At 42.9% G+C, this 22,173-nt stretch overlaps 1 protein-coding gene across 5 annotated transcripts in view; it reads left to right on the forward strand.

Moving 5' to 3' along the window:
• The window catches only part of BFSP1 (beaded filament structural protein 1), a 72,813-nt gene that overhangs the window by 22,845 nt on the left and 27,795 nt on the right, over window positions 1-22,173 (forward strand). For 3 of the 5 annotated variants that reach the window (XM_003268208.3, XM_003268207.3, XM_012512217.2), the window contains one exon: window positions 21,644-21,704. In XM_003268208.3, the coding sequence (XP_003268256.1) occupies window positions 21,684-21,704 (21 nt within the window). In that variant the 5' untranslated portion in view covers window positions 21,644-21,683. Of the gene's footprint in view, window positions 1-5,351; window positions 5,487-14,892; window positions 15,629-21,643; window positions 21,705-22,173 lie in introns of those variants that run through there. The other 2 variants (XM_003268209.3, XM_012512218.2) reach the window with 2 other exon arrangements.

Genomic DNA, 22,173 nt, shown 5'->3' on the forward strand with positions numbered 1-22,173 from the left:
GACTACAGGTGTGTGCCACCACACCCAGCTAATTTTTATATTTTTAGTAGAAACGGGGTTTCACCATGTTGGCCCAGGCTGGTCTCAAACTCCTGTCCTCAGGTGATCCACCTGCCTTGGCCTCACAGAATGCTGGGATTACAGGCATGAGCCACTTCGCCCAGCCCCAAATCTTATCTTTAATTGTAATTTCCACATGTTGAGAGAGGGACCTGTAATCCCCACGTGATTGGATTATGGGGGCAGTTTCTCCCATGCTGTTCTCATGATAGTGAGTGAATTCTCATCAGATTTGATGGTTTTATAAATGGTAGTTCTTCCCGCAGTCTCACGTGCTCTCCCTCTCTCTCACCTGTCACAATGTAAGACATGCCTGCTTCCCCTTCTGCCATGATTGTAAGTTTTCTTAGGCCTCCCCAGCCATGCGAAGCTGAAAATCAATTAAGCCTCTTTCCTTTATAAATTACCCAGCCTTGGGAAGTTCTTTATAGCAGTGTGAAAATGGACTAATACAGGGGTCTTGATCCAGACCCCAGGAGGGGATTCTTGGATCTCGCACAGGAAAGAATTCAAGGTAAGTGGTAAAGTGTGATGAAAGACGAGTTAGTTTATTGGAAGCCACTCTGTCACAGAGTAGCACATTTTCAGAAACAAGAGGAAGAACACACCATTTTTGTTTCAAGTTTTTCTCATATGGGGTCTTGTCTATGTAAAGACTAAACTAAGCTGTGCCAATGTGCAGGTGGGCTGACAGCATAACAAAATTTATTACTCTGTTGATTTAAAGAAAACTATCTTTGGCATTTTAGTGTGCAAGTACATCAAAGCACAAGTATAATGATCTTGAAAGCATATCTTATTGTTGGTATTGGGACATCTAGGCTTTCTGTTGTTGTAGGAGTTTGCCCTTGCAGGCATTACCAAGTTGCCTCCTAGGTTGTAAACACCTTAGGACCATGGGTTGTGACTGGAAAAGAGTGTGCCTTGCTAGTTTTGAGATGGAGTTGATTTTAAAATGTTTTGACTCTGGCTGTCTTAGGCTCCTGCTTCCCTAACACCTTGGCCTTTCAAAGTGTTGGGATTACAGGCATGAGCCACCGTGCCCGGCCCCCTCCTTCATAATGTTTAACCATGCCTTTTACTTAAAGAAATCCAGGAACTGGCCTTAGGAAATCTAAATATCAAACCAAGGAAGGAATGCTGAACAATTGATTTACAGCCTTGTTGATGCTGGCCGGACCATCAGATGGCCCATTACTCAAGATAACCATCACAACCAGTTACGCCACCTGCATACCCTACCTCTCTTGTGCTTCGTCCAGCCCAGCCCACAAACCCTACTCCCGGTGTCAATGCTCATGCTTTGCCTAATAAAAAAGCCCTACCTGCTCTTTTTGGAAAGTCAGGCAATTCTCGTTTTCTCTTGTGCTATCTCCCTTTTGCCTGGGCATAAGCTCCATTGAAGCCTCGCCTGGGAAAACTCTTTTGTCCTCATGTCAATTTCTATTGCATTGAGAGCCCAAGAATGAAAGGTTAGTAAAATATTGACTTTCCCCTTTTCACATGACAAGAACACAAACGATCAGATTATGTAACAGATACATTTCTCAGCTTGAGAATGCAGTTTGTAGGTGTTAATGATCACTTTAGTATTTGAACATTTGTCTGGATGCATGAGAAAGTCTTAAAATGTTATTTGTCCTAAAAATTTGATTGGTTTCAGTTACTGGGGAAGCCTGTTATCACAGCTGCTAAAAGCTTGGTGATTTTTGGAAAAAGAGGGATGTTTTACTTTTTTCATGAAGGCTTGGCTATTCCACAGCACTGTGAAAAATATCAGATACATCTGTATCTTAAGTGATGGATATTGAGGAAGTGGTAAGAGGTTCAAAACAGAATTGTGGTTTTAACTCCATATATTATTCCTAACTCTGTGTTGATTTAATGGGAACTCTCATACTGATTTTTTTAAGTTAGGTAATTTATTTCTTGTCTTAGTACTTCCATTAAAACTAACATAGAATAGACACAGCTCTTTTGTTTTGTTACATTATTATCTCTAGAGAGCTGATCTATTAAAATAACTATGTAGAGGTACTTCAGCTAATTTGATTACCTGAAAACAATAATGTGGGGCTGTAGCAGTGGCTGTGTGGCACCCCTGTACCCCCTCAGCACTCACCTCTATGTGCTAAAGGCTGCTTACTCTAAACCATCTGCCACTTTCTGTTCCACAAGTGCTGCACAATTGGGAGTTGGGGCTGTGTAGGGAGCAGCCCTCAACCAATGATGGATAGGGGATTGGTGGATAAGTACACAGCTTCGCATCCCTTGCCTGGGATATCTCTGTGATGCATTCTACTCTGTCTCCTAGAACCCTTAGATACATTGAGATCCAGTTGCCCCCATGGTGATGGTGGTAGCCCTGCCATCACTGGCTTCTTTCCCTTCCCCATCTCACTTCCCCACTCTTCTACTGGTGTCCTGGGATCATGTCCAAAATACACTACTTGTATTCAAATCCTTGCCACGGAGTTGGCTTCTGGGGGACTTCAAGCTAAGACAGATGCTTAAAATAAACACAGACCATGGGCAAAAAATAAAGGCAGATATTTGTTAAGCACTTACCATATGCCAGACAACACTTAAGTCTCACAACAACTCTTTTGGGAACTTCTATCACCTCCAGTTTATATATGAAGCATGTGAGGCTTAGAGAGGTTCAGTGTCTTGTGTAAGTCATGTAGCTAATGGGTCATGAAGGATTTAAATCCAGGCTGTTTAACTTAAGCGGACATAGTTTTCATGACCACATGTCCTACAACAGCATATCAAGTTGCTTCACATATCTTCATGGTACATATTTCATAAGCTTTTGAGGGCATTTTGCTGGTGGATTTTTCTGATAGATGAGCTGATAGATTTTTTTGTAACCTATCAACAATAATAATGTTGCATAACTTGGATGAGTCTGCATTCACCCAGTGGAAATCCGAGTCACATGCCAGAAGGTTTTTTTTTTTCAGCCACATCAAGAAGTTCAATAATGTTTTATTTTCTCCTGGCTCTTCTAAAATGTTTTTGCAGCTAACCACTGTTCCTGCTGCTTTTCTTAAAACTGGCTGCCCAGCTTAAAATTCATTGTGTGATAAATAAAGGTCACTATTTATGCCCTAATAACAAGCTAGATTGATCCAGGGTTTTAGTTGGTTGTGACGCTGTGTGAGACATATTCATTCCTGATGTGAAAGACAACATTTCATGGGCTCTGGATGACCCTTCTTTGAACTGAAATGCTCTTCTGGTTACTGACTTTATCAAGTTTTTTCTTTGTTACACGGCAAAATACACTCTGCTTACCGCCACTATTGGTCTTCAGAAAGAGTAAAACAAATGATTTGTGGTTCCTAGAAAATGTTATAAAATTGTTTCCCAAGTTAGGTCACTGCAGTTACAAAATTTTTGTTTCAGTAGAGGAGCTGGCCAAAAACAACAGAGCCAATGGTCAGCCATTATTCCAGGGGAAAAAAAATATTGAGATTAGCTAGGAGTAACTGCCTCCTTTTCCACTGAAACAGAGACAGATTCCTCTAGTGGTGCCAAAAATATTTTGAGATAAATCTCTTTCTCTATTTACTGGCTGACTTCCCTAGTTTTTGAAATTGACTTATAAAATTTTGGAAGGCATTTTAACTTTATAAGGCAATTTATTATAAATTATTTTTCAGAAACATCTTGAGCCAACTAGAAATGAAAACAAACCATGTTCTCAGGCTATATACTCTAATTCTAGTCTAATTTTTTTAAACTTAGCATTTAAATTTAGGGTTCCATATTAAACAATACACTTAGGAAGACTCTCTTTGAGCTTAATGAGACTGAGGAAGGAATGCCAAAATTTCCATCACCAGAGATATGGTATTATTCATAGGTAATGTGAGGTTAGTAAATGTTTAACAGCTGACTTTTTTTTTTTTAAGACACCACAGCGGGCATGCAATGGTGCGATCACAGCTTACTGCAGCCCTGACCTTTTGGGCTCTAGTGGTCCTCCCACCTCAGCCTCCTGAGTAGCACAGACTACAGGCGCATGGCACCGCACCTGGTGAATTTTTTTTTTTTTGGTAGAGATGAGGTCTCTCTATGTTGCCTAGGCTGGTCTCGAATTCCTGGGCTCAAGCAGTCCTCCCATCTCGGCCTCCTAAAGTGCAGGGATTATAGGCATGAGCCACGATGCTTGGCCAACAGCTGACTTTCTAGGAGAGAAATGTCTTCATTTGTAGTGTTTATCATTCCTGTGGTGTAGATACTCTCACCGTTTCCAACTTCAAGCTACCGATGAGGTGTCAACCAGCTTGCAAAATTCCTGAAAATTTAGCAGCTGGTTCTCATGAGCTCCTAAGAGGCAACTCCAGAACACTCCTTCAGGTGACTCAGCCAGCAAGTGCCGCAAATGCAGGCAGGAGAACATTGATGTGTTGACTCTGCAATGCCCTGAAATTGATTTTGGAGGTTCCGAGGACATCAGTTAGCAAACCCTCACAAAGTGGCACTTTTGGTTACGCTGTGTGTGTCACCCCAAAACTCAGGTTACCTTGAAAAAATAATGTATTCTGAGAGAATTTGGTCCAAAATATCCTATTTAATTGTTGTTCTTGCCAAGTCATACAATTAGGGTCACTGAGGACAGTCCAAGTGCATTTTAGAGACAAGGACCACTCACAGCTCTGTGGCTCTGGTTTAGACTGCTGTGTTCAGCAAAGGCTGACCACAGAACAAAATAAGCAACCCATATCCAACTTGGATGCTACCCTTTGTAATGGATTTTGTTTTCGGTTGACATCTGAAAAGCCACAGCCATTGAGGGTGCCTGGGAAGTGTCTTCATTAGCTATCACTTAAAGACATCTCTTATTTTGTTCATCTTCTTAAAATAGAAAGCTCTTTTCCAAGGAATTAATTTTTTCTTTTCATATGTCTTATAACTATAGTCTTTCTGCTAACTGGTGCACTGTTCTCTTTCTTAATAAATGTATTTTTGTTCTGTCCCTATATATTTCCTCTAATGATGAAAGACAATGTAAACCTAGCCATCATAGCAGAGAGCAAAGTAAATTTCAATTTTGGACTGCTACTAAATTTGACCATGCCCCTTGACACAGCCCAGTCAGCGAATGTGGAATGAGAGGGCCTGGAACTGCTGGTAAGATCCCTTGTAATGATCCATCTTTGGCCAAGCACTATTCAGCTTTCCCATTTAAGAGTTTCAAGACAAACCTCCCAACATGCAAAAACTTTATCTTTTATTTCAAGTTTCTACCTAATATTTACTAATTATTATTATTTTTTTAGAGACAGGGTCTCACTATGTTGCCCAGAATGGGGTGCAGTGGCTATTCACAGGAATGATCATTGCTCACTGCAGCCTTGAACTCCCTGTCTCCAGTGATCTTCCTGCTTCAGCCTCTCAAGTAGCTGGGATTACAGGTGCGTGCTACAGCTCCTGGCTCTAATATTCACTCACTCTTTAATTCATTTTATTGGGCATCCACTTTGTGTCAGAAGCTTTAACTAGTTGTTGAATGAGATTTTGTAGCTCTCAGGGTTCCTAGTATCTAACCAGCCAAATGAATCAACAAAGCATGGTGAAGTGCCCATGGTGTAGTAGCAATAGTGGGAAACTATTAGTACCTGTAGGCTTTAAGGGAGCAGGAGGAAAGGATCTTGGAGGAGAGATTATGCTCAGAGCAGAAGGGAAGCAGGAAGAGAGTCTTTTTGATCTCCTGACAGCGACTCCCATTTGCCAAACCCTACAGGAAGCTAGAGGACATGAGAGGCACCCGGAGGTGATGCAGTCTGGGAGGGCCAGGCTTTCAGTGTTTTAGAGAGGCATGGAGAAGGATGGAGGGTGGGCCCCTGGGGGGATCCTCAGGTGGAGAATGGCCACTGAGGAATGCCCAGCATTGCTATCAGCCCTGCCCTCAAAGAGCTGCAGTCTAGTGAAGATACTCATACAGCAGGTCTGCCAGGTAAACAGCGGGGGACCTTAACTGGAATGGTGTCTTGGGGTATGGGGGTGTGGGTGTGTAGAACTGAAGACCACTTTAGACATCTTCCTGCATACATTAATATACAAGAGGGGTTGGGTGGGAGGTGTAAAGGAGTAGGGAAGATGTTGGTGTCAAAGCTGAGGGTGACAGGCAAATGGAGAAAAGGATGATGTATGCTGGGTGAGAAGTAAAGCCTGATGACATAAATTTCAAATAAATGAAGGCATGGAAGTCAGTAGGAGTTGATCATGAGCAGGCAGGTGGTAGAGGGTGGAATAGCAGGAAATATTCACATCACTTGTAGCTCCTTACCAAATGAACTAACAAGTCAGATGGTTGGAATAGGTCATTCTTCGAATTTTGGGCAGACCCTGCTAAACAATGGCGATCTTCTGTAAACCGACTATTTTTAGAATTTCATTAGAAAACTTCATGTGGAGTTTAGGTCTGAGGGGGCATTGAGGGGCTTAAAATGTATAGTATACTCCTAAACTGTACCTTACTATACTCCTAAACTGTATGCACAATATGAAAATAGTTCATAAACTAGCTTGCACTATTGTCCCCCCTAATTTCAGGTCAACGCTGGGAAGCTAGTAAACTTTGGAAGATAGAACATGTTCTCTTGTGTTCAATCAGTCCCTACTGATATCAATAGGAAAGTAGACCTGGACCTACAAAACAATGGACAGCCCACATGTATGTTTCTTTTTTTTTCTTTTTGTATTTTTTTTTTGAGATAGAGTTCTGCTCTGTGGCCCATGCTGGAGTGTGGTGACACAATCATGGCTCACTGCAGCCTTGACCTGCCAGGCTTAGTTTATCCTCCCACCCCAGCCTCCTGAGTAGCTAGGACTACAGGGGCACACCACCATGCTCAGCTAATTTTTTGTATTATTATTATTATTTTTTGTATATAGCAACAGGGTTTCACCATGTTGCCCAGCCTGGTTTCAAATTCTTGTGCTCAATCAATCCACCTGCCTCAGCCTCCCAAAGTGCTGGGCGAGAGCCCATGCCCAGCTCCCAAATGTATGTTTCAATCTATGACTATATGAATGTATATTTCTATCAGAAATATATTCATGGGCTGGGCATGGCGTCTCACACGTGTAATCCCAATACTTGGGGAGGCTGAGTCAGGAGGATCACTTGAGGCCAGGAGTTTAAAAATTAGCTGCGCATGGTAGTGTGCACCTGTAGTCCCAGCTAGTTTGGCAGCTGAGGTGGGAGGGTCGCTTGAGCCCAGGAGGTTGAGGCTGCAGTGAGCTGAGATTGTACCACTGCACTTCAGCCTGGGCTGAGCAAGACCCCACTGCAAAAAAAAAAAAAAAAAAAAAAAAAAAAAAAAAAAAAAAAAAGAAGAAATATATTCATGGATGCATGTGCCCAATTCCTTGGGATCTATCTCCTAACTGATACAAAGCAGGGCTGGAACATCCTTCTTTTTAGGATAGAGTGGGCATGCCAGTTGGACAACTGTGGCTTGGTAATATATGAAACCACTTGACAATCTATTCCCAGAAGGAAACGGGCTGTGGTTCAGATGTAGACTGACCCAACTTGAAAGTGGTGGTAGGTTTGTTTAATGATATCTTAGAGAGAAATATAGAGCAGAAATATGAATACCATGGCAGAAATATGAATACCATGGCTAGATTTATAGCCACAGAAATTATAACCGTAAAAGACACTTCTCCAAACTCAGTCCTGAGGATGGCACCCGCTGGGACAATGACTCATTTCTGCATTTCTGAGGTCATGGGAAGGGCTGCTTTTCCTGCATAACCAGAATGACGATGAGTTGGTACGACATTCTGAGACTGTGCAGAGAAGGCAAGTCCAGATGTGTCTGAAAATCTGTACCATCATTTCGGTAGGTGTAAAACTCCTGCTGTGGTTGTCAGTGAAATTCTGGTTGCTGAGATCATGATACCATTTGGTGAGTCAAAGGAAGATTTTTGCGTTTTCTTGCTATCATTAAGAAACACCGGCTCTCAGCACAATTTTCCTGGAGGTGTTGGGATTTTGAGAGGTAAATTTTTCTTTTGTTACAATTTCAAACTTATGGAAAAGTTGCAGGAGGAGTAAAAGGAACTTCTATACCTCTTACCTAAATCCACCAATCATTTTCTTTATTATTTTATGTATTTATTTATATATGTTTATATCAACATAAATGCATATCTATTATTTATTTTTTGAACCATTGAGAGTAAGTTGGACATCATGCCTCCTATCCGCAAACCAGTTTCCTATGAATGAGGTCATTTTCTTTCCTTCCTTCCCTTCCCTTTCTTCCTCCTTTCCTTTCCTTTCCTTTCCTTTCCTTTCCTTTCCTTTCCTTTCCTTTCCTTTCCTTTCCTTTCTCTCTTTCTTTCTCTCTCTCTTTTTCTTTTTTCTTTTGAGACAGAGTGTCCTTCTGTCACCCAGGCTGGAGTGCAGTGGCACAGTCTTGGCTCACGGCAACCTCTGCCTCCCAGGCTCAAGTGATTCTCTCATCTCAGCCTCCCAAGTAGCTGGAACTACAGACGTGTGCCACCATGCCCGGCCAATTTTTGTATTTTTGGGGCTAGAGATGGGGTCTCATTATATTGCCCAGGCTGGTCTTGGATTCCTGGGCTCAAGTAATCCTCCTGCCTCGACCTCCCAAAGTGCTGGGATTACAGGGGTGAGCCACAGCACCCAGCCAAGGTCATTTTCTTATATGTTATAATACAATGTTTAAAATTAGACATTTTAACTCTGTTACAATATTTTTATCAATCCCCATTCCACATTCAAATTTCATCAATTGTCATAACAATGTCCCTTATAGATTTTATTTTTGCAGTCTAGGGTCCAGTTTAGGATCCTGCATTACATTTGGTAATCCTGCCTTTTGTTGGTGCCTGTCAGTCAAAGCACCAGGCATACACTTGCTGTCACACAAATTTTTTTTTTTTTTTTTTTTTTTGGTGCTTCAGTTTTTGAATTAGACCCTGAGAAAAGCAGGTTGGATGCTTAGTGCTCTCTTTGATAGTGTTTGAATCTCGGGCTTCATTTTCCAGCAACTCTTCAGAGTCAACTGTGTGTGTGCAGTTGGAGAGAGAGCCTTGCTTCTGAGTGTGTTTCTCCATCTGCTGTGACCCTTCCTGCAGACTCATCACTTCCAGGAGCAGTGAGCATACTTCACAGGGTCGTCTTTAGAGACTGGGGCCTCATGGAGAGGCCTGGCTACAGGGAGCAGGGATAGCAGGGATCCGGGAGCCAGGTGTCTGCCTGCCCTTTTACTCCTGGGCTGTCACTTTCCATGGCTGACTTACCTTTTGAGTTGGTCCAGTTTGGTGGAAAGGCTTCAAGCTGTGCACCCTGGTGGGACCATGTGGCAGGGCATTCAATTTTAGTACAGGGTGTCCCTCTTGTGGCAGACATTTGCATGTTCTGGGAAAAGGACGGATGGTAAAAGGTGCAGAGTCAGTGTTAGAGCAGTGTATTCGTTTGCTAGGGCTTCCAGAACAAAGCACCACAGACAGGTCCACCCTAACAGCCTCAATTTACTTTAATTACCTCTTTACAGGCCCCATCTCTGAAGGCAGCCACATTTTGAGGGAGTTAGGACTTCAACATGTGAGATTTGGAGGAAGACAATTCTGTTCATAATAAGCAGAAAGGAACCTTAGATATTCTTTAGCTTAAGTCCATCATTTGAGAAAACAGATTGACCTGTTCAAGGTCACACAATAGTAGACAGCAGAGACCTAACCCACCTCTAAGGAATATATGATTACCTCCATTACCTTTTGTTTCTGTAAAATGTCCAAAGCAAACTCAGAACGTATCTTAACTGAAAGGGATGGCTCAAAATGCTAGAGTATGAAATTGACTAAAAGGCAAAGCATCTAAGCCTATTTTAATCAGGCTTTTAGATATTTGTTAGTGAAGAAAAATGTTAATTAAAAAATTTTAAAACTTTATTTTACATTTAAATAACTTCATTTTGTTTATTTTTTGAGACAGAGTCTCATTCTGTCACCTAGACTGGAGAGCAGTGGTGCAATCCCAGCTCACTGCAGTCTCTGCCTCCCAGGCTCCAGCGATCCTCCTACCTCAGCCTCCTGAGTATCTGAGACTACAAACATGCTCCTGTATTTTTTGTAGACATGGGGTTTCACGATGTTGCCCAGGCTGGTCTTGAACTTCCGGGCTCAAGCAGTCCACCCGCCTTGGCCTCCCAAAGTGCTGGGATTGTAGGTATAAGCCACTTCACCCAGCCTTAAACAACTTTAAATGGAATAAAAGATATGATGAACATTAAACCTGGCATATTTCAGTACTTTTTGATATTTTTACACTGCTAAAATCACCATGCATCTGGTATTTTGCTTTTCTTTTCTCCTTCAAGTTTGTTATAAGCATTTTTATTTATATCATAGTATATTCCACAAGGATAAAATTGTTCGGTGGGGCCGGGTGTGCTAACTGACACCTGTGATAACAGCACTTTGGGAGGCTGCGGCAGGAGGATTGCTTGAGGGCAGGGAGTTTGAGACCAGTGTGGGTAACATAGCAAGACCCTGTTTTTTAAAAAAATAAGTACATAAATAAAATAAATAAGTAAAATTGTTCAATGGTTATAGCCCATTTTCTCCTATTGTTACTGCAGTTTGCTAAGCCATTCTCCTCTCTGCACCTCTCCCTCTCTTAGCCATTATACATATATATAGTTGTAACATAAAGCAAGTAATATTTATTAAATGTCTATACTGCAAAGGTGATCACACTTTTTGCAGGTGTTTTGGAAAATAATTTCAAACTTTCTAGGAAAAATGGCAAGAATAGTACTAACAACCCAGATTCACCTCTTAATATTTTGTCTAATTTCCTTTCTATCTCTCATATTTATGTTTATATTTATACATGTCATTTTATTCAGAATCATTTGGGAATAAGTTGCATACATCATGGGTCTTTGCTCCTAGATAGTTCAGAGTATATTTTCCTTTTTTTTGAGATGAAGTCTCGCTCTGTTGCCAGGCTGGAGTGCATTGGCATTATCTTGACTCACTGCAACCTCTACCTCCTGCGTTCAAGTGATTCTCCTGCCTCAGCCTCCCAAGTAGCTGGGACTACAGGTGTGCACCACCACGCCCTGCTAATTTTTTTGTATTTTTAGTAGAGATGAGGTTTCACCATGTTGGCCAGGATGGTCTTGAACTCCTGACCTCGTGATCCACCCACCTTGGCCTCCCAAAGTGCTGGGATTACAGGCGTGAGCCACCGTGCCCAGCCTGAGCCCTCAGAGTATATTTTCTAAGAATAATGATATTATTTTACATAACTGTAACATAGTCATAAACTTCAGTAAATTTAATCTTGATACAATTTTATGGTCTAATCTACTATTTATATTCTAATTTTGTTAATGAACCTAGTGATAACCTTTATAGCAGTTTTTCTCCTCCAATACAAGATCCAGTCTAGGATCTGTATTGCATTTATTTATTTTTATTTTTGAGATGGAGTTTCACTCTGTCACCTAGGCTGGAGTGCAGTGGCGTGATATTGGCTTACTGCAACCTCTGCCCCCCCGGATTCGAGGAATTCTCATGTCTCAGCCTCCCAAGTAGCTGGGACTACAGGCACAAGCCATGACGTCCGGCTAATTTTTTGTATTATTAGTAGAGACGGGGTTTCGCCATGTTGGCCAGGCTGGTCTCGAACTCCTGACCTCAGATGATCCACCCACCTCAGCCTCCAAAGTGCTAGGATTACAGGCATGAGCCACCACACTCGGCCCTATATTGCATTTAGATGTCCTGTCTCTTCAGTTTCCTTTAATCTGGAACATTTTCATAGCTTCTCTTTGTCTTTTATGATGTTAACATTTTTATAGAATACCATCCCCCTTCTGTTTTTATTAATAGAATGTTCCTTCTTTGGGATTTATCTGGATGATTCCTTATGATCAGATATAGGCTATATATTCAGGTTATGCAGGCCAGATAAAAGACGTGTATTTCTCAGACAAACCAAGATATCCTTGAGAGTGAAAGATGATGCTTGCTATATTTACGCTGAGATAGTGGGTGTAAATGTGTCTTAGGCAAACTGGGATGTGTGGTTACCCTACTTATATAAGTGATTATTCTCATTTTACCAGTCTCCATACTGGGAATAGATAGGTTAAATCACTTACTGAAGTGATGGGACCAGAACTTAACCTCAGATCTTTCTTATTCTAAAACATCCATTTCCTGTCCCTGCCCCCAAACTAGTGCCATTCAACTGTATTTAGAGTAACTCTTCCATAGGTGACCTTTCATCAAGTCCTGTGGAATCTATCTCTACAAACATGTCTCTTGAATTAACAAATTCATTCAGCAATGATTTCTTCCTTATGCATATGATCTCTACTCCTACTGAATAGTCTCCCACCAGTGATGTGGTCTTTAGGGCTGTTGACAAATATTGCACACTCCTTCTAAGCACATAGCAGGATGGCATTTCCCAGCGCACCTGAAGTTAGACAATGCAACCACAGCATTTTGCTAAGATCTTTATTTTAGAAGTTGTCCAGATTATCTTGTGTTTTCATTAGTCAGTATGGATTTGCCTCCTGCACCCTGAGGGCAGAGACTTGATTTTGTGCAATATTTAACTCTGAGGCTACGCTTTGTGAGGAGATATTTTCTGAGTGTTTATTTCACTGGATTAAATTGAAATAATTTTTTGTTATGTTTCTAGAATATATTTTTCTCAAATGGTATTCCCATGTGTGGTCGATTGAGTTGTGGGTCCTGATTCTCCACTCCAGCATGATGGGATTATCCACCCACACCCTTGCCAGGGCCTCAGGCTGAGCACCGCCTCCTCCTTGCTTCCTCTTGGCTTTATTTGTGGCCATGTGATTTGCTTTGACCAATGGGATGTCAGCAGACATGATGCAAACAAAGGCCTGGGATGAGCTTGTGTGGCTGGGCTTGCTCTTGTGCTTTTGTCATTGCTAGTTCAGAAGCTTGAGGGACATTGGGAGCAGAGCTGCCCCCGCTGAAAGGAGACCTACAGCTGGAAGACAGCTGAGCTCCCAGCCCCAGGAAATGCAATGATAAATACTTCTATTTTGTTCTGTAGCAATATCTGACTGATACATGGTATCAAAGGGAACAAATGATTTTATAACTCTTGCTATATGTTGGTTTTGCTCTTGTGAGGAAGCCTGAAGTCAATTTACCATGCTATCAGCATGGTATATGTGCACCTACAAAAATATTCATGTGGTTATCCTCAATTTGACCATACAATTACATTTTATGTATTTTTATTTATTATTTTTATTTTTATAAATAAAATAAATGGGGGTCTCACTATGTTGCCAAGGCTTGTCTTGAACTCCTGGCCTCAAGAGATCCTCCCACTTTGGCCTCCCAAAGTTCTGGATTAGAGGTGTGGTCCACTGCACCTGGCCAAATCTAATTTTAAATGGTTTAAGAAAATAGAACAATAACCATGCCACCAGCACAGTTTAGGGCCTTACAGAGCTTTATTCCAGATGGAATCTATTATCTTAAGGTAATAATTTGGGGTAATAATAAACTCCACAAAGATCTGTGTAATTTTCTTTCTCTATCTTTGATAACTATGACTTTAATTTGTAGTATAATCACACACAATCCATATAGTTAGTAATTATATGGTACTACTAATCCTTTTAAGAAAACAACCCTTTTGATAATTATTTTTAAAGTTGGAGATATGACAAAATATTTATATTCAGAAACATTCTCATCAAGTGGTATTAATTTCTTTCAACACCCACAATTTACTTTTAAATTTGTCAAAGTCTAGCTATTAATTATTTATATGTTTCAAAACTTGTCCTTAAAATCCAACTATTAGTTCCATAATAAAAATTAAAATGAAACATAATGGCACAAAATCCTTTATTATTCTCGAATTGAGGGTTGGCCAATTAATGGCGGATCACTTGAGCCCAGGAGTTTGAGTCCTGCCTGGGCAACATAGCAAGACCCAGTCTCATTTTTTATTAAAATTTTTTGTATTAAATTTTATGTTAAAAAAAGAAAAGAAAAAAGCAATCTTTTTTTCTTTTCTTTTTCTTTTCTTTTCTTTTGAGACGGAGTCTCACTCTGTCACCCAGGCTGGAGTGCAGTGGGGCGATCTCGGCTCACTGCAGCCTCCACCCAGGTTCCAGCGATTCTCCTGCCTCAGCCTCCCGGGTAGCTGGGATTACTGGCACACGCCACCACGCCCGGCTAATTTTGGTATTTTTGGCAGAGATGGAGTTTCACCATGTTGGCCAGGCTGGCCTCGAACTCCTGACCTCAGGTGATCCGCCCGCCTCGGCCTCCCAAAGTGCTAGGATTACAGGCGTGAACCACCTGTTACAGCCCCATGGGTGGGGCTCTATTTGTTTTTTCCATTCAAGAAAGCATGTCAAACTCCATCAGAGCATGGGTGAATTATAAAAACATAACCGTGCATGTCTCCTAAGTTATTGTAGGCTTTTCACAAATATGCACGGGTATTACTAAGACATTACTTGCGCCACAACTCACTACTTAATGGACACATGCCATTTTATTTTGCATCCATGGTTAAGAAACTCTGCTATAGAGAAGGCTCCTAAACGTCATGTTATGATTATGAAAAAGAATTGCTGCATGCATAACCGAGCAATTGGAAATAAAAAAGACCAAAAGAAAAAAAAAAAGAATTGCTTAAGTAATCAGAAAAAAAATGGCATTGTTAAAGAGTTCTACAATTGAGTTTGAATGAGAGAGGAGACAAAGTGACAAGCCCTGGGCTCTTGAGCTAGTCCAAGTTTAAAGAGTTCGCCTGGGGATTCCTTCACAGTCCCCAGTGGAACCAGTCAAAAGAGCGTCATGCCTCCCGTGTCCCCTGACCCTCCATTCAATCAAAAGCAACAGGCCTGAACAATCACGGAACAAAAACCTCATTGCCCAGCGTAACCTTCCAACCCCGGAGCTGTATGGGCCGCTAATCCGCCGCACAAAGCCGGCCGCTGCTCTTTTCTTCTCCCGCGCTCGGGCCCAGCGTGGCGCCCAACTGCTGATCGGCTCTGGAACGTCCCAGCAGCGCGCCGGGGGCCTCCGGTGTTTATTTAGCGGGCTGCGGGCTGCGCCGGGGGCCTCCTGGAGAGCCGGCTCGGCGCCGCCCGCGCGCCCGCGCCAGAGCAGCCATGTACCGGCGCAGCTACGTCTTCCAGACCCGCAAGGAGCAGTACGAGCACGCCGACGAGGCTTCGCGCGCCGCCGAGCCCGAGCGCCCGGCCGACGAGGGCTGGGCTGGGGCCACGAGCCTGGCGGCGCTGCAGGGGCTCGGCGAGCGCGTGGCCGCCCACGTCCAGCGGGCCCGCGCGCTCGAGCAGCGCCACGCCGGGCTCCGGAGGCAGCTGGATGCCTTCCAGCGCCTGGGCGAGCTGGCCGGGCCCGAGGACGCCCTTGCCCGCCAAGTCGAGAGCAACCGCCAGCGCGTCCGGGACCTGGCAGCCGAGCGCGCCCGGCTGGAGCGCCAGGGCACCGAGGCGCAGCGCGCGCTCGACGAGTTCCGGAGCAAGTAAGCGGCGGCCATCGGGGGAAACCGAGGCAGGGCGTGGGCCGTCCCGGCGGCGTGGGGCTGGGAGCACGCTGCTACCACGCAGGGGTGGAGCGTCGTCTCTGGTCCCCTGTCGATCGATGACCTAATCCCTGCACGCAGGTGGCACATTTCCTTAAGCTAAGACTAGCTTCTATTTTGATGGCACGTCACAGTTTACACGAAGTTGTATCATTTACTTTTCATCTATTTTAAATTTAGGTATAACTTACATGTTATAAAATGCACAGATTTGAAGTGCATAGTTCAGTGAGTTTTGACAAATGTATATACCCGTGTTACCACGAAAACAAGTGAGATATTTCCACTACCCCTGAAAGTTCCCTCCTCCCCTTTCCCAGTCAGTCCCCTTTGCCCCAGACCAGAGGCACCTGTTCTGATTTCTATCACCATAGATTGACTTTGCCTATTCTACAGTTCCACAAAAATAGAATCTTACGGGATGTACTCTATTGTCTGGCTTCTTTTGCTCAGCACATTGTTTTTGAGATGTACCGATGTTATTTAATCCTTACAGACTTATCTTTACCGCACCTGTTTTACAGATGAGGCGACTGAGGCTCAGAAAATGTAGGGATTTGGGGCAAGGCCCCTCAGCTGGCGAATTGCTGTCCTGGGACTGGAATTTAGGTCCCGGGCGTGCTAAGTCTAATCGCCTTCATGGCATAGCAGCTGACACCTGGGAATTATGCTCAGTATGTGTCCTCTAGTGTCTTGATACTCAAAGTGCGGTCCATGGACCAGCAGTATTGGCATCACCCGGGAGCTTGCTAGAAATACAGATTCTTGGGCCCACCCTGGAACTCCAGAATCAGAATCTGCATTTTAACAAGCTCCCCAGGTGATTTGCAGTTTAAAAAGTTAAATGTTGAAGACTAAGAAGCACTGGTCCAGGGCATGGTCTTCCCTCCCACAGATTGAGTGATGCGTTAAAATCACATACGAGCTGTTAAAAAAAAGATGCAATTTGTCAACATTTTTTCAAGTTATAAATGTGTGTGCTCTTTGACTCAGAAGGCCACTTCGAGGAATTTATTATAGGATGCACTCTAGCAGGTATGAAATGGCATGCCTGCACAGATACTCACTGCAGCAGGTACACTCCAGCAGGTGTGCAATGGCATGCCTGCAAATATACTCACTGCAGCAGGATCTGCAATAAGCCTGGAACCAAATAAATGCCCATTAAAAGGAGACAGGTGCTTCTTCCATGTAATGGAATACTGTGCAGTGGAAAAAAGTATGTTATTGTCATTTAGTCTTTTAAAAGGGGAGAAGAGTAGAGTTTTTTTTGCTTGCATTAAAAGAATTTCAGGACACACACAAAGACACACACACACACAGACACACACACAGACACACACACAGGCACATGCCCCAATGACACTGGCTACCTGAGGGGGACAAGTGAGTATGTACTGGGCAATTGGGAGACAGAGGTGGGAAGGAGACTTTTAACAGAACACCTTTTTATATCTTTAAAAAAATTATTTAACTATGGGCTGGGTGCAGTGGCTCACGCCTGTAATCCCAGCACTTTGGGAGGCCAAGGCAGGCAGAACACTTGAGGTCAGGAGTTCCAGACCAGCCTGGCCAACACTGTGAAACCCTGTGTCTACTTAAAAAAATACAAAAATTAGCTAGGTGTAGTGGCACGCACCTGTAGTTCCAGCTACTCAGGAGGCTGAGGCAGGAGAATCACTTGAATCTGGGCGGCGGAGGCTGCAGTGAGCTGAGATTACGCCACTGCACTCCAGCCTGGGTGACAGAGCGAGACTCTGTCACACACACACACACACACACACACACACACACACACAATTATTTAACCATGTAAGAGATTCATCCATTTAAAATTACATAAATGAATTTTAAAATACAGATGTCCAGGCCCTACCCTGGACCTCAAGTGGGGCCCAGAAGCTTAAACATTTTTAATGAGTGCCACTGGTCATTCCAGCCAGATTTGGGAACCTTTGGCATAGGGTAGTCAGAGGATTTCTCTAAACCTGCTCTCTGTTTGAGTTCCAGTTTCTCAATCTGAATCTTGGGCAGGTTATTCAATGTTGTGTTCTGAACACATTTATCAAATCACATTTATTGATTCAATTCCTGTCAGCTCTTTTGTCTTGGGGTGTCATCTGTAGAAACAGACTTGGAGCTGGTAGAAGGGATCTGAAAATCCACTTGTTACAGAACTTCATGGGGAAACTGAGCCTGGGAGAGGGCCTGTGGGTGGCAGAACTTGAACCTGGGTTTTCTTACCCTGGGCCTGTGCTCTTTCGGGAACACTGTATCTTGAGAGAATCCGTTCTTGGACTCCTGAAGCGTAAGGCCCAGAAATAGGACCTCATTCAGATGAAGCTCAATGTTCTCCAAAGCAAAGGGAGAAAGTGCCCTGTGGCTCAGACATCCAGGGCAGCTTGATGGACCATCAGGATTCCCTGGATGGCCTTTGTGTTGGCATTAGACCATAGTCTACTGTACTTTGGCTGGTAAGCATGACATCCATGAGTCCTAGTTGAAGGAAATGCTGTGTTGGGTTTTCCTGGTCTTTACTGATTGCACTTGGTTCTGAGTTATATGCCCATCATGAAGCAGTTCCTTCAGGCTCTGTGTTTTATTTAAAATTCATATTAATTTATTCCCTCCCTTTGCCCCCTTGGAGAAGTTTTGACATTTGGATTGTGGTAGTGGGAACTGAAAATCATTACAGAAATCATGCTTATCCACATCAATAGGCACACACACATACACATACACGCCAGACTGGAGTTTACATTCCAGAGGTGAGTTGATGGCTACCTAAAGCCAGGAGAAAATAATGCAGCAATGGGTTAGTATGTGCAGGCTTGGTTCCATGCCAGCGCGAGGCATAGTCTCTACCTGGCAGTTGAATAATTTCAAAATCAGGTCTTTAACAGGTCAAAGACTAAACAAAACACTAAATAAAACAAGAACGAAATAAAAACAAAACTATCAAAATACAACGACAGAGTCAATTATCCAAATTGTTGAAAACTAAAAATAATTTATGTAAAATAATCAGTTAATTGAAGCCAGTTTTTTCACTTTATGAATATACTTATATGAATATACACATTATCATGAATTCTTTGTAGTGAAATCACTCTCTCTCTCTCTCTCTTATTTTTTTTATATGGAGTCTCGCTCTGTCACCCAGGCTGGAGTTCAGTGGCGCGATCTCAGCTTACTGCAAGCTCCGCCTCCTGGGTTCATGCCATTCTCCTGCCTCAGCCTCCCAAGTAGCTGGGACTACAGGCGCCCGCTACCACATCCTGCTAATTTTTTTGTATTTTTAGTAGAGACAGGGTTTCACCGTGTTAGCCAGGATGGTCTCAATCTCCTGACCTCGTGATCCGCCCGCCTCGGCCTCCTAAAGTGCTGGGATTACAGGCGTGAGCCACCGCGCCCGGAAATCACTTCTCTTTAATATGATATCTAGACTTGTCTTTACAGCATGAAAATTACTCACAATATCAGGTTAATATGTTGATCCTCAAACATGTTCTTAAGCTATGGAAACTCTTAGATATTTCCAGCAGGAAGGAGCAATAAGAAAATTAGATTTTATTAACAGTTTTATTCTCAAAGCTAATTATACATTTAAAAACTAATTTCTGGCTCTGTTAGGGCAACACACAAAATAAACTACTAAATATAACATCCTGGTATGAAATGTAAAACTTATGCAGAGATGTTTAGTTTCCTAGATAGAACTTAGCTTCGCAGATGGTTTTAGATCTGGGAATGCGTGTACACTGCACATACTCATAATTGTTCTTCCTTCAGTTCACGACTTTTCCTTCTGAGAACATGGTGGTGTGGTTTTCTAGCACCTTTCATGGTTGCAGAATACTTGACTTGAACCCATGGCATGGGCATGCAAGGGCACAGAAAACTGTGCTTTGTGGATTGGGCTCAGTGTTAATTAGGATTGCTTTCAACTATAAATGACATAAACTCCAAACTGACATTGGCCCACTTCAGACCAATTAGGATGGCAACTATAAACAACAACAACAAAAAAAAACAACAGAAAATAAGTGTTTGTTAGGATGTGGAGAAATTATGGACTGTTGATGGGACCATAAAATGGTACAGCCATTGTGGAAAACAGTATGGCAGTTCCTCAAAAAATTAAAAAATAGAGTTACCATATGATGCAACAATTCCATTTCTGTGCATATACCCAAAAGAATTGAAAGAGGGTTTTGAATAGCTACTTGTATATACATGTTCATAACAGCACTGTTCACAATAGCTAAAATGTAGAAGCAACCCAAGTGTCCACTGACAAAGGAATACGTAAACAAAATGTGGTAGATACACAGAATATTATACACCCTTAAAAAGGAAGGTAATTCTGACATATGCTACAATATGGTTGAAACTTGAAGACATTATGCTAAGTGAAACAAGCCAGTCTCAAAAAGAAAAATATTGTATGATTCTACTTACATAAGGTAGTTGGGCTTGTCAAATTCATAGAGACAGAAAGTACAATGGTGGTTGTCAGGGCTGGGGATGGGGAGAATGGGGAGTTAGTATTTAATGGGTACGGAGTTTCCACTTTGCAAGATGAGGAGTTACAGAGATGGATGTTGGTGGTGATTTCACAGCATTATGAATGTATTTACTATCACAAACTGTATACTTAAAATGGTTAAGATGGTAAATTTTATGTTATGCATATTTTACCACCCCCCCCACACACACACATACATACAGAAAAAAACAGAAAAAGTGATATTGGCTTATCCAAAATGTCATTGGCTTATCCAAAATGTTTCTCGCTTGTGTAAGGTCTGGTTAAGCAGTTTGGTATGATACTGTACGGTATTTGGGACACAGAAGATTCTGTGTGGCCTTCAGGAAGGCAGCATTCATATTTCTGGCTGGCGGATGGAGGGAGGGATGGAAAATGAGAAGCAAAGGGCACACATACACCATTACTTACTAAAGGTATCTGAAAACTGCCATGCAGACTTATGCTTCCATCCCATTGGTCAGGACTTAGTCACATGGCCACACCTGGCTGCAAGGAATGCTGGAAAATGTAGTCTCCCTTCTAGGCAGTCCTGTGCTTGCCAAGCATCAAGGGCTCTAACTCCTGAAGATGGCAGGAATGGGCATTTGGGGGTCACCTTATAGGGAACAAGGGGAGGGGTCATTTAGGAAGGAATCTTCTCTCTTCAGGGTTAAAATTCCCCCAGAGGGACGTGCCTCAGTTGTCCCAGCTGAGCAGAAAAGGAGCTGGGGTACTTATGCTCCAATTTGCCTCCTTCAGAGTTTGGGGGCTGCTCCCAGAGGCCCTGACTCCCTGGTACATCCAGCCTGCCCCACCCACTTTCCCAGAGGAGGCCGTCGCTGTGTGGGGAGTGATGCTGCTGGGAGGAGGGCGAAGCATTGGGAGCATCTGCCTGAGTTTCCTCATCTTTAATGCAGCACTAACAATAGCTGCTTTCTTCTAGGGTGATGTAAGGACTAAATGACATAATCCAGAAAAACTGACAAATTACATGTGTCAGCAAATAAAATAGTGTAGGAAATCCAAGTATGGTCAGGTTAATGGTGGTGTAGATTGTGCAGGGCAGTCTCGCATCTCTGCCACTGCTGCACTTGGGTTATAGATATGCCAGGGTATAATTCCCTCATCCTTGGGGTGGCTGGGAATAAGGCTGTAGGGGCTGGGTTTGGGGCCTTCAGGCTGGGAGACTCCCATTCCGCTAACTGCCCCTGGTTACCCCACGCAGTGTGCAAATGTTACCACTTTCTGACTGGGAGGCAGTCAGCTAGGAAATGCTAGCATTCATTAGCTGCTACTTTAAAATTAAGACCCTCTCCTTAAAGGAGAGGGCATCGTACCCAGGTTGAATTTAATGCTGATTATGTGATCCATACATATGAAAGCATGGTAGTTACCCAACTCTCACTTATGTGTCCAATTTGCAGGTATGAAAATGAGTGCGAATGTCAACTCCTGCTAAAAGAAATGCTTGAACGGCTTAACAAGGTGAGCGGAACACATCTTTGGGTTTATGTAGCTTAATTACAGTGTTGAATGGAATGGTGGAAGTGTAGGTTTTACATGCTTCCTCTTTGTGTTACTTTAGTGGTCACTACTTCTTTTGCAGTCACTCTCTCTCTTGACTTGTTAATTTCAACTGAGTCTTTGTGAGTGAACTCACACACCCAAACACACACCCCTCTCTCATGAGAGAAACACAGACTATGAAGCTTGTTGGTTATGCTAGGCTAGCAAAACCTGCCGGCATTACAATGACAAGCTGCTGTTTTACTTGTCAGACATACTGATCCCCAACACCAAATTTAGGAAGGACCTTGCTTTGGGCAGTGGTTATTTGGACACAGTGATACCTCTGTCCTGTTGGCTAAGAGTTTTGAGATTGCTGCTCCACAGGAGAAGTCTCAAGAGAACAGAGGAAGAAATTTCTACTTCCTCTAGAGTTCCCTCTTATAGC

Source organism: Nomascus leucogenys, chromosome 13 (assembly GCF_006542625.1).
Source record: "Nomascus leucogenys isolate Asia chromosome 13, Asia_NLE_v1, whole genome shotgun sequence".
In the NCBI taxonomy this organism is placed as follows: domain Eukaryota; kingdom Metazoa; phylum Chordata; class Mammalia; order Primates; family Hylobatidae; genus Nomascus; species Nomascus leucogenys.